General features: G+C 39.8%; 1 protein-coding gene across 8 annotated transcripts in view; it reads left to right on the top strand.

The window, feature by feature from the left end:
- LOC122552683 (serine/threonine-protein kinase D3) overlaps nucleotides 1–15,419 on the top strand; it is a 436,133-nt gene that overhangs the window by 329,210 nt on the left and 91,504 nt on the right. For all 8 annotated transcript variants that reach the window (XM_087991221.1, XM_087991223.1, XM_043695537.2 and 5 more), the window contains one exon: nucleotides 5,996–6,073. In XM_087991221.1, the coding sequence (XP_087847347.1) occupies nucleotides 5,996–6,073 (78 nt within the window). The remainder of the gene's footprint in view (nucleotides 1–5,995; nucleotides 6,074–15,419) is intronic.

Below are 15,419 nucleotides of genomic sequence, written 5' to 3'. Positions count from 1 at the left end.
AACCTTTCTAACCAGTCTCCCATGGGAACCTTGTCGAATGCCTTACCAAGTCCATATAGATCACATCTACCGCTCTGCCCTCATCAATCCTCTTTGTTACTTCAGAAAATGTCAATCAAGTTTGTGAGACATGATTTCCCACGCACAAAGCCATGTTGACTATCCCTAATCAGTCCTTGTCTTTCCAAATACCTGTAAATCCTATCCCTCAGGATTCCCTCCAACAAAGTGCCCACCACCGACATCAGGCTCACCAGTCTACAGTTCCTTGGATTGTCCCTAACGCCTTTCTTAAATAGTGGTACCGCATTAGTCAACCTCTAGTTTTCCGGCACCTCGCCTGTGACTATTGATGATACAAATATCCCAGCAAGGGGCCCAGCAATCACTTCTCTAGCTTCCCAAAGAGTTTGAGGGTACACCTAATCAAGTCCTGGGAATTTATCCACTTTTATGAGTTTCAAAACATCCATCACTTTCTCCTCTGTAATATTGTTTCAAGACATCCAGCGATTCCTCCTCTGTAAATTAACTGAAAAAAAAAGACTTAAGCAATTTATAACTTTTACTGTTGTGAACAAAAGTGTTAAGCTTGGTCTAAACAGTATAACATGTCGTAGTTTATGAACTGAGAAAATGTTGGATATTTACACCATAGAACGGAGGTAGGAATGTTTCTTTTTGTAGCAAATGAACTTAACATACAGCTGGCAAATGAACCCTAACACAAGTTGTGGAAGCGTGCTCCAAAGCATGGAAGAAGATTATTGTAATCTCGCACATTAGAATATTAGTCCCTCACCTTTGGAACTGGTTTAAATGTATCACACAGGATTGAGATAAAGATTTCTAATAATTTCAGCATTAGAAGATTTTTGCAATATGAATCCAGTCCTTAACACTCGATATAAAAATCACCTGTAATTTGGAGCATCCACAAAAAGAACTTCCTGGTGGAGGAAATGGAAAACATGCCTTACCAGGGCCTGATTGGAACTGGGCCACAGTAGATGAAGTTTTGCTCTGTATTTGCCTGTATAATACCCTGACCAGTAGTTACTTGTGAGCTATATGCCTTAAATGTCAAGAGATTTATTTTTCATGCCCAAATATCCACAATAAACACGAAACAAATTGCTCTGATCTTTCTTGAAAGAAACAATCATCTCTTTCTGAAGAATGATTCAGAAAGCAATTAACAAAGAGCATGCAACCCAGCTCTGATAATACTCTCGGAATTACCACTGTCTACATCCATGAACATTTAATAAATTTTTATGATATTGTCTTGTTAGTTATTTTTATTTATGGTAAAGGGAGTAGAGGAGTGCCCAATAAATGCATGAAACATTTGTCCTTGCTTTCACCAGTAATTTCTACTCATGTTACTTTCTGTACTACATGACTTATTTTTGATAACTTCAGAACTGGGTGAATGAAAGGCAGAGATAAGTTGATTGATAAAAATAGAAATATTTCACTCTGCTACTTAAGTTTCTGCAAAGTTTCTGGCCCCGAATTAAAATTCACACCCAGCAGCTCTCAAAATGGCTTTTGAGATTTTTTAAAATGATATTTTGTTGTGGTTGATCGAGTTGGCTTTATTCTGCATCTTGAGGATGTCTGGTTTCTGAGTGCTATACTTACTTTTGGCTGTCGCTACCTTATTTGGTTTTTTATTCCTTGATTTGGGAAAGAAAGAACAAAAGCTATGAGTTGCAGCATTGGCAAGTCTTCTAATCAATGACTATGACAAGACAAAGCTATTAAGAGAATGAAATGTGCAGTATTTTCCTTTCCATTCCCATCATTGTGAATTTGGAATGGACAGCAATAATAGCATGCTCACTAAAGCCTATGTTTAGTTGTGATGTGTTAGCTTCTGGCTTGCAGTGTGTTTTTTTTCTGCAAGACTATAAGAAAAAGGAACAAGAGTAGGCCATTCAGCCTTCTGAGTAGGGCCCTGCCACTAAGTAGGATCATGGCTGATCTGATGCTCCTCACTGCTAAAAAATGTGTTGCTGGAAAAGCGCGGCAGGTCAGGCAGCATCCAAGAAGCAGGAGAATCAACGTTTCGGGCATAAGCCCTTCTTCACACGCTTTTCCAGCAACACATTTTTCAGCTGACCTGCGCTTTTCCAGCAACACATTTTTCAGCTTTGATCTCCAGCATCTGCAGTCCTCACTTTCTCCTGATGCTCCTCACGCCCATTTTCCTGCTCTTTCCCCAGAACCCTTGACTGTCCTACTGATCAATAATCAATTTGTCTCAGCTTTGAATATACACAAGGATTCTACCCCTACAGTTCTCTGTTGTAAGGAGTTCGAAAGATTCCGAACCCTCTGACATACAAATTTCCTCCTCATTTCAGTCTTAAATTGGCACCCCTTAATTCTGAGACAATGCCCTCTGGTTAGGGAGTGTCCCATAATGGGAAACATCCTCAGCATTTACCCTGTCAAGTCCCTTAAGCATGTATTTTTCAATGGGATCTCCTCTAATTTTTCTAAATTCAGTTAGTAGAATGTCAACTTGTTTAACCTTTGCTCATAATACAATCCCTCCACACCAGGAATCATCCGAGTGAACCTTCTCTGATCTGTCTCCAGTGAATTAATATTTTTCCCTTAGGGCAGCAAAACTGCTCACAATGCTCCAGATATGGTCTCACCAACACCTTGCACAGTTGCAGCAAGACTTCCCTCCACGCCAAACTCCTTGAAACAAGAGCCAACAATTCATTGGCCTTCCTGATTATGTGCCGCACCTGTGCACTAATTTCCTGTGATTTGTATATAAGTACCCCAAGTCCCTTTGTGTTGCAGATTTCTGAAGTTTTTCTCCATTTAAATATATTCTTCTTTTGTTCTCCCTTCCAAAATGAGCAACCTCATGTTTTCCAACATTGTACTGATTTTTTTGTCCACTTTAACTCATTAATGTCTTTCCTTTTTTAAAAGTTCTTCAAAGTCCTTGAATTAATGAATAGAAGGGTTTCTCTTCTAGTAATGTTCCTTGTGCAGTAGCCTTCAGACTTTACCCGAGGGAGAAATCATTGTACTTGTGTTGTCGCAAAACAGGAAGTTGGTGAGAATTGGTTCTCTGTTCAAAAAGAAGACACAGTCTCCTTTGGAGATTTAAGAAATAAGGAATTTCGAAAGTGACCCTTGCTTATTGAAGCCTATTTACTCAGGCAGTGTGGGCAATCTTCAAAGGACACTGGAAGATTCAAACTTGACATGACAAGGAGAAATGAGCCTGCTAGGAAGGTAGTAACTTGGGATTGGGGCTTATAAAGCTACATATCTACCAGTAGTGTGTAGCACAGCAAAAGGATTATGTTAGATAATTAATGAGAAAATATGTTTTCTTTATCTCAATGGACTAGTTGGACCAAAGAGTCTGTTTCTGTGCTATGCAATTCTGAATCTATTAGTTGCCTATTGATAATGTTTGATCTCAGTTGATCTTAGTTTATTTGCTACATTAAAAGTTTTAAAACTGAAATCTTCTTTTGATTATTTCCACCAGTTATAAGGGATTTCATCTTTTTAAAAGTTATTGGCCTTATTGGAGAACATCACAAAATGAAGACATTTTCAAAACTTCAATATAAAACAATCTAATTATTAATTTTGACCAAATGCCTGCTTTGATACATTGCATGATGATTCAGCACACATCTTGTTCCAAATAGTACTGAGTTATCTTTAATGGTACTGACTTTTAAATCTCAATCTACCTCCCAAATAAATAATTATCCAGAGCTTTACCTTTTTTTCTGATTTATAATTAATCAATACAGCGCTATGATGGCAAGTATGTGCAGCTTAGTAAGAAAAAAAGCGATGAATGATCAAATCACAGAAAAACATCTGAGAATGGTCCAAATGGTTTGCTTCTATACTGTAGGGATTCTGTGATTCTTGATTATGGCTCGTCTTGATCCCTTTTCTCTTTTAAAAAGTGTTATGGTGCCGAAGGAGACCTCTTGGCTCATTGTGTCCTTGAGGAGAAAGTGAGGTCTGCAGATGCTGGAGATCAGAGCTGAAAATGTGTTGCTGGAAAAGCGCAGCAGGTCAGGCAGCATCCAGGGAACAGGAGAAGGGCTTATGCCCGAGACGTCGATTCTCCTGTTCCCTGGATGCTGCCTGACCTGCTGCGCTTTTCCAGCAACACATTTTCAGCTCATTGTGTCCTCACCAGCTTTGAGTATTTTAACAAAGTGTGAATCTTCTGCTTTTTCTGCATAAATCTGCACATTGTTTCTAATTAAATAATCACTGTTGTCTGCTTGAATTCCTCAACTGAACCTGCCTCCACCACACTTCCAGGCAGTACATTCTAGAACTTATCAGCTTGCTGCGTGAAAAAGATTTTTCTCCCCTCACATTTGCTTCTTTTGAAAAATGCTTTTAAACTGTGCCATCCAGTCTTCAAGTCATTTAAAAGTAGCAAATGTTTGTCTTCATCATCTACTCTGTCCAGACTCTTCATGAATTTGAAAACTTCTCTCCGATAGAATCATAGAGTTGTACAACATGGAAACAGACTACTTTTTCACTACTTTTTAAGGTTATATTTATGGGGTTGACTATGACATGGATACTACTTTTGAGGAGCTGAAATTCATGCCTGTCAAAATTCATACCGTATCATTAGCAGAAGCCGAATTGATCTCTCAATGAATTTTTAAAATCACAATGAATTACCATAATTCTGGAAGACCCGGAGTGGTGTGGGACAGCTGGTGGACTGGATGCCCGGACAGTGACAGCCAGCGAACTGGAAACCGAAACGGAATGGGACGGCTAGCAGACTGGAAACGGGAGCAGAGTGGGACATTTCAAGGACTCGAAACTGGAGCAGAGTAGGGTAGCTGACGGACTGGAAACCAGAGCAGAGTGAGACAGCCGACGGACTGGAAACCAGAGCAGAGTGCGACAGCCAGTGGACTGGAAACTGGAGCGGAGTGGGACGGCTGGCACACTGACTCAGAAATGTTGATCTATTTTCTGTGAAGAACTAGGGTCGATTTTTAAATGAGATATATGGGACATTTCAGATTCTTGGCCCAAAAATAGTGGGTTGACGTTTGTGTGAGATCGACTATTAATCAAGTACATTGTCGTGGCATATTGCATTCAAAACAATGTATGTTATTCCAACTTTGGTTCAGATAAAGTTTTTAAAAATCTTCTGTTGTGAACTTTTTGTTCATTGTATGTTATTATTGATAATAATGTCAGTTTTCATTTTCACAATGTGCCATTTAGGATAAGCATTCATTAAGGCCTCTGGTGAACTCTGTTAGCGCTCACTAAATTATTGTTGAGCATTTTCACTCTCTTGACACAATTTTTACTCTTTATGAATGCTGTTTAAGTGCATTATCCTCGAAGTCTTACATGTATTTATAGAACTGTATGTTGGTTAATAAACACAAAAGGCTTATAGAGAAAATCGATTTGTTAAGACAGCACAAAGATAGATATTAAATATTAATGTTAAATATGTCCCCTTGACACACAAAAGTGTTATAGAAAATCTATAGGGGAATGTAAGGAATATTTTCAAAACTAATTGTTGATATAATCATGATTTTTTCCTTGTAATCCAAATGTCTTCAATCTAAATTTGTGTTTAAAATTTGTTGATAGTTAAAGAATTAAATTTTGCAAATTTATTTCTATTAATATGTATCATTACAAATGGCATTTTGATATTAAGTTAAAAATCACACAACACCAGGTTATAGTCCAACAGGTTTAATTGGAAGCACACTAGCTTTCGGAGCAACGCTCCTTCATCAGGTGATGTACACCCCAGTCCAACACCAGCATCTCCAAATCATTTTGATATTAGATGACATGATTTTTAAGTCAAAGAGCAATATGAACAGGCTTGCCAACCAAAACTAGACTCATGCTTTTAAATGGTCCTAATATTTTCTTAAAATATAAAATTCATTTATTGTGATTTTGTTTCTTGCAGAGAAAAAGACATTACTGGAGGCTAGACAGCAAGTGCCTTACACTATTTCAGAATGACACTGGAGCCAAGTACTACAAGGTAAGAGCCTGCCATTCAGTCCCATGTCGCACTCAACATGTCATAAGACAAGTATATTGATAAGATTAAGGTAATTGATGGGTGAAATGTATTTTATCATATTATGTCATTTGTTTTATATGAAATGGATGGCTTATTTGATCAGGATTTGTTTACTAAGTAATTTTCTGGCAAAGGCTCTAAAACAGATCTGCTGGGACTGGTAGTAAGGTTTTATACTGCTTGATCTTCTGAAATTATTTCAAGTAGCCTGAATCAAGAAATTTTGATGCATTCTGAAGTATGAACCCTGAGAGAGCACCAAACTGTGAAACATTTTGAGAAACCATACATCATGCAAAGCAAAGCTTGTTACCCAGTTTATGCCAGAATAGCTGCTTAAAAAGTTAAATTGCTGCATTAGTTATTTGTATTCATTGGATAAAGAGGATAAAAATCAACTAGGATTTTCATACAGTGGCCTCGAGTGAAATGGGTGAGGTGTGGGGGATATTGGATTGTGTGCTGGTGTTAAGAATGTGGGGGTGTGTGCGCACAATGAATGAAAACAGGTGTGGTTCACTAATGAAGAGTGACATAGTCAAATAATCCACTGACATTTACCAACCCAATTTGTCTGTGAAGTAGGGACTCCTTTTGATACGTTTGCATGTGACAGGAATGGGTTTTGAACCGTGCCCCAAGGACGAGTTGCTCTCCTCCCTGAAAGGACACAAGAACTTTTGTGGGAACTGAGGAAGCAATACTGAAGTAGCTCCAATGTAATTAGTAAATTGTTTACTTGAGTGCAATTGTGATCAGTCAACGGGAAACATTCAAACGGCATTGATCTTATCAAAAGACTCAGTGGGCTTAGCTGACACAGTTAAATTGAACTTTTATAGGGTAACTTTGATCTTGAAGTATCCTTGAGTGGGCTGAATGTTGTACAGTAGTTTCAAATTAATATGACTTTTTGTATTTGCTACAACTTTAGTGAATGCCTAAGTTTGCTAATTTTTCTGCAGCTTGTCTGTGGTTAGGTAGTCAGTCACTGTTTGCTTCCTCCAGAATTTAAATCGGTGGCACAGTGGTTAGCACTGCTGCCTCACAGCGCCAGAGACCCGGGTTCAATTCCCGCCTCAGGCGACTGACTGTGTGGAGTTTGCACGTTCTCCCCGTGTCTGCGTGGGTTTCCTCCGGGTGCTCCGGTTTCCTCCCACAGTCCAAAGATGTGCAGGTAAGGTGAATTGGCCATGCTAAATTGCCCGTAGTGTTAGGCAAGGGGTAAATGTAGGGTTATGGGTGGGTTGCGCTTCGGCGGGTCGGTGTGGACTTGTTGGGCCGAAGAGCCTGTTTCCACACTGTAACGTAATCTAATCTAAATCAACCTTTTCTTTCAAATAGATTATTTGTTGGCTTTGGTTTATTTTTCTTCATTGTTTATATATATTTTGAAGTTAATAAAATCCACTGAGTAGGCCTGTGGAATAAATAGTGTGCCTTAGTGTGCTATATATAGCCATTGGACTAAACCTTTTGGCCTCTTGCAGTGAACCACTTCCTGAAGCATTTCTCCTATGCCAGTTTGCAGGTCACCACTGCTGTTGAGCACGCTCCATTTATATTACAGTGCAGTTTATTCGGTCAAATCAGCCTTGAAACTACTGAAAATGCAGTTTGAACATGAGATATTAGAAGAAAGATTCCCTTGGGTGATTGTTCCTGCTGATCATTGTTTTTATAAATTTATAGCTTTTAAAATAAGGTCAAAATGCTAGTATCCAACCCTTAGATCACCAAGCAATGGGCACAAGATTTGTTTTATGTTTGTTTTTCACATAAAGAATAGTCTATTTCTCATTCTTTGTCTTGAGAAGCTTAGGCTGGACCATTCAATTATATTTTTTATACACTTTTAAGTTACCGCAGCAGATACTAATGACTCAATTGGAATATGTAAGCCAGACTAGGGAACGGGTAAAGTGAGGCATCTGCCCTGAAGGCTATAAATGATTTTTGACTAAGCAGCAAGACTTTTGTGACGAAGTAGCCGGATTTATTGAATTCACTTTCTTAGCATCCCATAGCCTGAGTTTCTTTGGTCCTAGTTCCATTGCATAATAAATATAATGGCATATTCATTCTATCCAAGAAACATAGAAAACAAGTTTAGAGATAAGTTGGTTTCAACATTAATTTACCATTTGTCCAAGTAGCTACCTTTACTGAAACTTCAGGGTTCTATGATTTTTCTATTTAATTGAACATGGTCTTATCTGAATGAATGAAACAATTTTGTCATGAAATCTAAACTCAATAATTTATCATTGCAACACCAATAAATTTCCTCGAAACTTGTATGCAAGCTCATTATTGTATCCTTGTATGGAGATTGAATAAGGGAATAGGAAAAAGGATGGGACAATGGCTCAATGGTTAGCACTGCTGCCTCACAACACCAGGGACTTGGGTTCAATTCCACCCTAGGGTGACTGTGTGTGTGGAGTTTGCACATCACCCTGGTGTCTGCATGGATCTCCAGGTGCTCCGGTTTCCTCCCCCAGTCTGAAGATGTGCAGGTTAGATTGATTGGCTATGCTAAATTGCCCATACTGTTCAGTGATGTGCAAGCTAGGTGGGTTAGCCAGTTAGCCATAGGAAATATAGGGTAGGGGGACAGGTCTGGTTGGGATAGTCTTTGGAGGGTTTGTGTCGACCAGTTGGGCTGAATGGCCTGTTTCCACACTGTTGGGATTCTAAGAAACATGAGCATTATATTATCAATAATGTTTAAGGTATCAAGTATAACTTAATGGTAGCACAGTTCCCTCTAGGTCAGCAGTTGTCCTGTAGTGCTGCACTGGAGTCTTCATACACTACAGGTAGATACTGACTGTATGCTACACTGTCAGAAATGTCATCTTTTGGCTAAGGCTTGTAATCCAAGAGCCCATCTGACTTCTCAAATGGAGTTGTCGCTCACAAGTTCCTTGTCAAAGGCTTTCCTGATGTCCTCAGCCATTACGTTACTGTCTTACCCTGGTCTATCATGTGTATTAACATATTTTGTGAGAACATTTGATGCTATTTAATGCACATCAATATTTGCTTTAAATAGTTTCTCTCCCCTCCCTCCTTTCTCTTCCTCTGTTTATTTCCTGCAACATTCCCCTAACATGCCTATTAATGTTTTGCCTGTAAACAGCATCTTTGTCATAATTTATAAATACAACTTCACATTGCTGATCAAAATCCTCCAGCCTTAGTCTCCAATATTGGTAGAAATACTACTCAACAGTATTGGTGGCTGTTAACTGCCTGAGTTAATCAGTTAAATTCAAACCGTGCAAATTGACTCTGACTCTGATCAGGTTGTTATCTGCAGTAAGGATTGGTTGTTTCATTAGATCTTTCCTCAATGAAAAAGGTGTGCTGTGTGGATGTCATTTTGTAGTCAGTTCTGCTATAATGTGCATTTCTTCAACGTGAATTGGCTATAAGGCAGTTGAAGAATTTAGACCATTGTTTGTAGAACGCAAACTTTCTATACTTGTATTGACTATAACATGATTCGGTCCCATTGGTTTAAATAGTGCTTGTATTATATGATTTTCTTATATCGTGGCATTGCATGGGAATGGAACTATCGCCCTGTCAGAACAGACTGTACCTGTAAAGAACAGGGCCCATGTGTGAATGAATCATATCGTTAGTCTAATTCATAATCTTTAATTGGTTTGTGGTGTGACATCAATTAATGGAAGAAGCAATCAAAAGTTGCACGTGATGTTCTGAGCTTTGCAAGCATGGCTAGCTGAGCATGGCTAACCATTTTGACACATGGACTAGAGTAGTTTTGGAGTGTCGTATTCCTCCACTATCATTATCAATGTTCATATCTTTTAAAATGCTTTTACATTTGTTTATATCAGTGGTACTGAGGTGGAGGTGGTCGAGAGCTTCAAGTTCCTAGGAGGATCTATCCAGGTCCATCCACATCAACACGACAGTCAAGAAGGCACACCAATGCCTCTACTTTTCCTCAGAAGGCTAAGGAAATTTGGCATGTCTGCAATTACTCTCACCGATTTTTATAGATGCACCATGGAAAGCATCCTATCTGGATGCATCACAGCTTGGTGTGGCAACTACTTTTCCCAATTACAAGAATTACCAAGAGTTATGCATACAGCCCAGACTATCATGCAAAACCAGTCTTCTTTCCACTGATTCCATCTCTACTTCCCACTGAAAGCAGCCAGCATAATCAAAGACCCTCCCCCTCCAGTTATATGCTTTTCCTACCTCTTCTATTGGGCAGAAAATACAAAGTTTGAAAACATGTACCAACAGATTCAAGAAAAGCTTCTTCTCTGCTGTTATCAGACTTATGAATGGACCTGTCATATATTAGAGTTGATCTTTCTCTGCACCTTTTGTTTAATCTGAAACAAAACAGAAATTGTTGGAGAAACTCAGCAAGTCTGGCAGCATCTGTCAGAGAGAAAGCAGAGTTAACATTTCAAGTCCAGTGATCCTTCTTCAGAATTGCTAGACCTCCTGAGCTTCTCCAACAATTTCTGTTTTTATTTCTTTCAGATATGAGAGGTCATCTGATTCACTCTAATTAATCTATCAGGTTCCAATTCTCATTAACAATAGGGTTCAAATAAGGTTGTAATTTTGTGGATTATCAGAGGTGTTGACGACAAAAGATTTGTCCTGAATATTACTTAGATTATGTGTCCTGTTTGTAACTTGCAGTAAAGATTGAAATTGAATCTAACAAAACAGATATGTATAGTGTGTGTAGGCTGTCGAGTTAGAATCCTAACAACTCTATAATTGGGTTAACTATAGGGTTAAGTATAGATTGAAAAAAAGGGAAGTCTTCATATTATCATGGTTCCAGAGATATAAATGAATGTGCTGACTGTTCTTAATATTTCTACTTCAAATTTTGATCTCTGCATTTTAAATAGTTGTCCTATCATACTGTAATTTTAAGGAAAGGAAGAACCACTTTTTATGATACCTGTTTTTCATCAGCTCAGATCAAACTAGATCTCTTTAAATTTTGAACTGCTGCTACACTGAGGTAGTGTCCATGCTGCTCTACTGGGACTAACATCTTGGAGTCAGGGCAGTTATGGATTCTTTGTAGTGTGATTCTGTTATCCTTCTACCCTTCACCATATCTCTTCCACCACTCCTCCATACCCCGACACATCCCCACTCCGGCACAAGTATCTGAACCTATTTCCCTGCTAGCATGTTGTATAGTAACAGCCATGACCACAAATGTTTCCCTGTGACCCAGCTTTAAATTCCTGTAGTTACAACAATTGGCTGTTTGTTTTTAAGTTTCATGCTCCCTCCAATACATTGAACTTGACAGCATGTAGTGGACAGCGAAGAGGGTTACCTCAGATTACAGCAGGATCTGGACCAGATGGGCCAATGGGCTGAGAAGTGGCAGATGGAGTTTAATTCAGATAAATGCGAGGTGCTGTATTTTGGGAAAGCAAATCTTAGCAGGACTTATACACTTAATGGTAAGGTCCTAGGGAGTGTTGCTGAACAAAGAGACCTTGGAGTGCAGGTTCATAGCTCCTTGAAAGTGGAGTCGCAGTTGGATAGGATAGTGAAGAAGGCGTTTGGTATGCTTTCCTTTATTGGTCAGAGTATTGAGTACAGGAGTTGGGAGGTCATGTTGCGGTTGTACAGGACATTGGTTAGGCCACTTTTGGAATATTGCGTGCAATTCTATCAGAAAGATGTTGTGAAACTTGAAAGGGTTCAAAAAGATTTACAAGGATGTTGCCAGGGTTGGAGGATCTGAGCTACAGGGAGAGGCTGAACAGGCTGGGACTGTTTTCCCTGGAACGTCGGAGGCTGAGGGGTGACCTTATAGAGGTTTACAAGATTGAGGGGCATGGATAGAATAACTAGGCAAAGTCTTTTCCCTAGGGTTGGGGAGTCCAGAACTAGAGGGCATAGGATTAGGGTGAGAGGGGAAAGATATAAAAGAGACCTAAGGGGCAACTTTTTCACGCAGAGGGTGGTACATGTATGGAATGAGTTGCCAGAGGATGTGGTGGCGGCTGGTACAATTGCAACATGTAAGAGGCATTTGGATGGGTATATGAATAGGAAGGGTTTGGAGGGATATGGGCCGGGCGCTGGCAGGTGGGACTAGATTGGGTTGGGATATCTGGTCAGCATGGACGGTTTGGACCAAAGTACATCTCTATGACTATGACTCTTTCTCTAAGATTGCGACAAATTTTATTAATGTTTGGGGCAAAAAAATGACCCTTTTTATGTTCTCGAAGGAAGACCATTAGGGGAGGCAATGGTCTCATGGTATTATTGCTAGCCTATTAATCCAGAGATTCGGGTATGATTCTGGGGCCCAGCGTTCAAATCCTGCCAGGGCAGATGGAACCCGAACTGAATAAAAATCTGGACTTAAGAGTCTGATGGTGATTGTTGCTGATTGTCAGAAAAACCCATCTGGTTCACTAATCTCCTTAAGGGAAGGAAACTACGATCCTTACCAGGTGTGGCCTACATGTGACTCCAGACCCACAGCAAAATGATTGACTCTTGACTGCCCTTTGGGCAGTTAGGGATAGGCAATAAAATGCTGGCCTTAACCAGTGATGCCCACATCCCATGAATGACTTTTTTTTAAAATTGCTGCTGGAGCATGGACATTGGTAAGAATTCTATGTTGTGTGCAGGAAACTTGGTTCTGGCTGACCTCAACACCGTCTGCATAGCGACGAAGTTAGTATTATACTTCTGGTTTGTCAAGGCTAAATTGTGTTCCACGGATATAGACCCGAGAATGGTAACAGCAATCTAACTATTATTAAAGATGATTTATCATGACAGATTCTTGTTATGTTAATTAACCAAAAAAATGCCAAGTAGTTCAATGCATTGAAGAATGAATTTTGATTTATTTCAGCATGATGATTTTGAGTGTTAAAGAATAATCCAACTCTTGAGTGACAGATGTTGCCATGTTTGCAATAACACATAACAGCACTTGAATGTGAGGCGCACAGAGCATTAACACTTTGAACTTGATACAAGCACCATTTTCATCTTCCACAGCCACTTCTTCAATTACTGTGATTCCCTGATGCAGTTTTTGAATGAATGACTCTCTAAGTTCTGATTCTACCTTGCATCCTGAAAGTTATTATCTTTCAACATTAGCACAGGGGTGTAAGGCAAGAGAGTGCTGTCAGCATAGATGGAAAGAATAAAAGGCTAGAAACAATTCACTTCCAATGACTCCCCATAGTTTAATTGATTACATCGGCGATGGCTAAGTTGGTGGCACTCTTGCCTCTGAGTCAGAAGGTAATTCCTGGGTACCGTATTGAGAAAGAGCTGATCTGACAGAGATCCTGACTTTTAGATGGGACACAAAAACAAGGAACTGTTTAATATCTGATCATAATCACGTTGCTCGTGTGAGTTTGCTGTGCGCAAATTGGCTGCTGCATTTTCTGTGTTGCAACAGTGAATACATTTGAGAAGTGGCAGGAGAACACTTGGACACCCTGACATTGACAAAGGTTTTATATCGATGCGCAACTGTCCTTTTCCCTTAAATCAATTTCTGAGCCTTCATTGTTGAGTGTAGGAGTCATCCATGATATTCATTGCTGCCCCAAATGGTTGCAGCAAGAATAATTTGTAATAGCATCAGAAGTCCTGTAATCTCATGATCATCATTAAATTTTTATGGGGGGGCCTCATGGTAAAAAGATTCCTGCCAGCTTTGGTGTTGCTATTGGTGGAGTGTTACAAATCACCCAGCTATTACAGAACATTTAAATTCCTGGTGAGTCCCTTCACAGAAATTTCACAGAATCCTAACAGTGTGGAAACAGGTCTGGCCACTATGGGCAATGGAGCATGGTCAGTCCACCAAACCTGCACATCCTTGGACTGTGGGAGGAAATTGGAGCACCCGGTAGAAACCCATGCAAAAACTGGGAGAATATGCAAATTGCACGTAGACAGTTACCCAAGGGTGGAATCGAACCTGCGTCCTTGGTGCTATGAGGCAGCAGTGCTAGCCACTGTGCCGCCCTATTTTAATTTGGAAATGGCTGGCATGTTTTGAGTTAATAATCAATTGTATTACTAATGTATCATTGAAGTGATTGATCTTCCAGTAATCTCTGCTAGTTGCCTCATTTCTTAAAGCAGTGGTATGTCTATTAGATGTCAGATGTAAACTATGTATTTTCACAAATGCCTTATGGGGTGCAGCCAATGATAGTCTTTATAAATTTTTCCTATTCCTCTTGACCTACAGTAGAGTCAGGAACCAAACGTCTTGGCAAATTATGCTTGGAAAAAGATACAGTTCCAAATGCTGCACTTTCCAGATAAAAATATTTTCATTTCTTCAAGCATGAATTCTTGATCATTTGGTTTCTTTTCATCTTTGATTCCACTACATTATGCGTTTAGAACATGGAACAATACAGTGCAGAACAGGCCCTTCGGCCCTCGATGTTGCGCCAACCTGTGAACTAATATAAGCTCATCCCCCTACACTATCCCATCATCATCCATGTGCTTATCCAAAGATTAGTTAAATCTCCCCAATGTTAACTACATTGGCAGGCAGAGCTTCCACGCCCTTACCACTCTGAATAAAGAACCTGCCTCTGACATCTGTCTTAAATCTATCACCCTTCAATTTGTAGTTATGCCCCCTCGTACAAGCTATCATCATCCTAGGAAAAAGACTTTCATTGGGAGAAAGTGAGGACTGCAGATGCTGGAGATCAGAGCTGAAAGTGTGTTGCTGGAAAAGCGCAAAAGCTCTTCAGGAAGGGCTCATGCCCGAAATGTCGATTCTCCTGCTCCTTGGATGCTGCCTGACCTGCTGCACTTTTCCAGCAACACATTTTCAGAAAAGACTTTCACTGTCTACCCTATCTAATCCTCTGATCATCTTGTATGTCTCTATCAAATCCCCTGTTAGCTGCCTTCTTTCCAAAGAGAACAGACCCAAGTCTCTCAGCCTTTCCTCATAAGAGCTTCCCTCCAGACCAGGCAACATCCTGGTAAATCTCCTCTGCACCTTTTCCAATGCTTCCACATCCTTCCTGTAATGGGGCGACCAGAACTGTACACTGTATTCCAAATGCGACCGCACTAAGATTTTGTATAGTTGCAGCATGAAATTTTGGCTCTGGAACTCAATCCCTCTCCCGATAAAACCTAACACACTGTATGCCTTCTTAACAGCACTATCAACTGAGTGGCAATTTTCAGGGATCTTTGTACGTGGACTCCAAGATCCCTCTACACATCCACACTACCA

Source organism: Chiloscyllium plagiosum, unplaced genomic scaffold, assembly GCF_037043375.1.
Source record: "Chiloscyllium plagiosum isolate Xiang-an unplaced genomic scaffold, Cpla_swu_hap1 HiC_scaffold_10, whole genome shotgun sequence".
In the NCBI taxonomy this organism is placed as follows: Eukaryota; Metazoa; Chordata; class Chondrichthyes; order Orectolobiformes; family Hemiscylliidae; genus Chiloscyllium; species Chiloscyllium plagiosum.
This window is presented reverse-complemented; position numbering and strand designations above follow the sequence as displayed.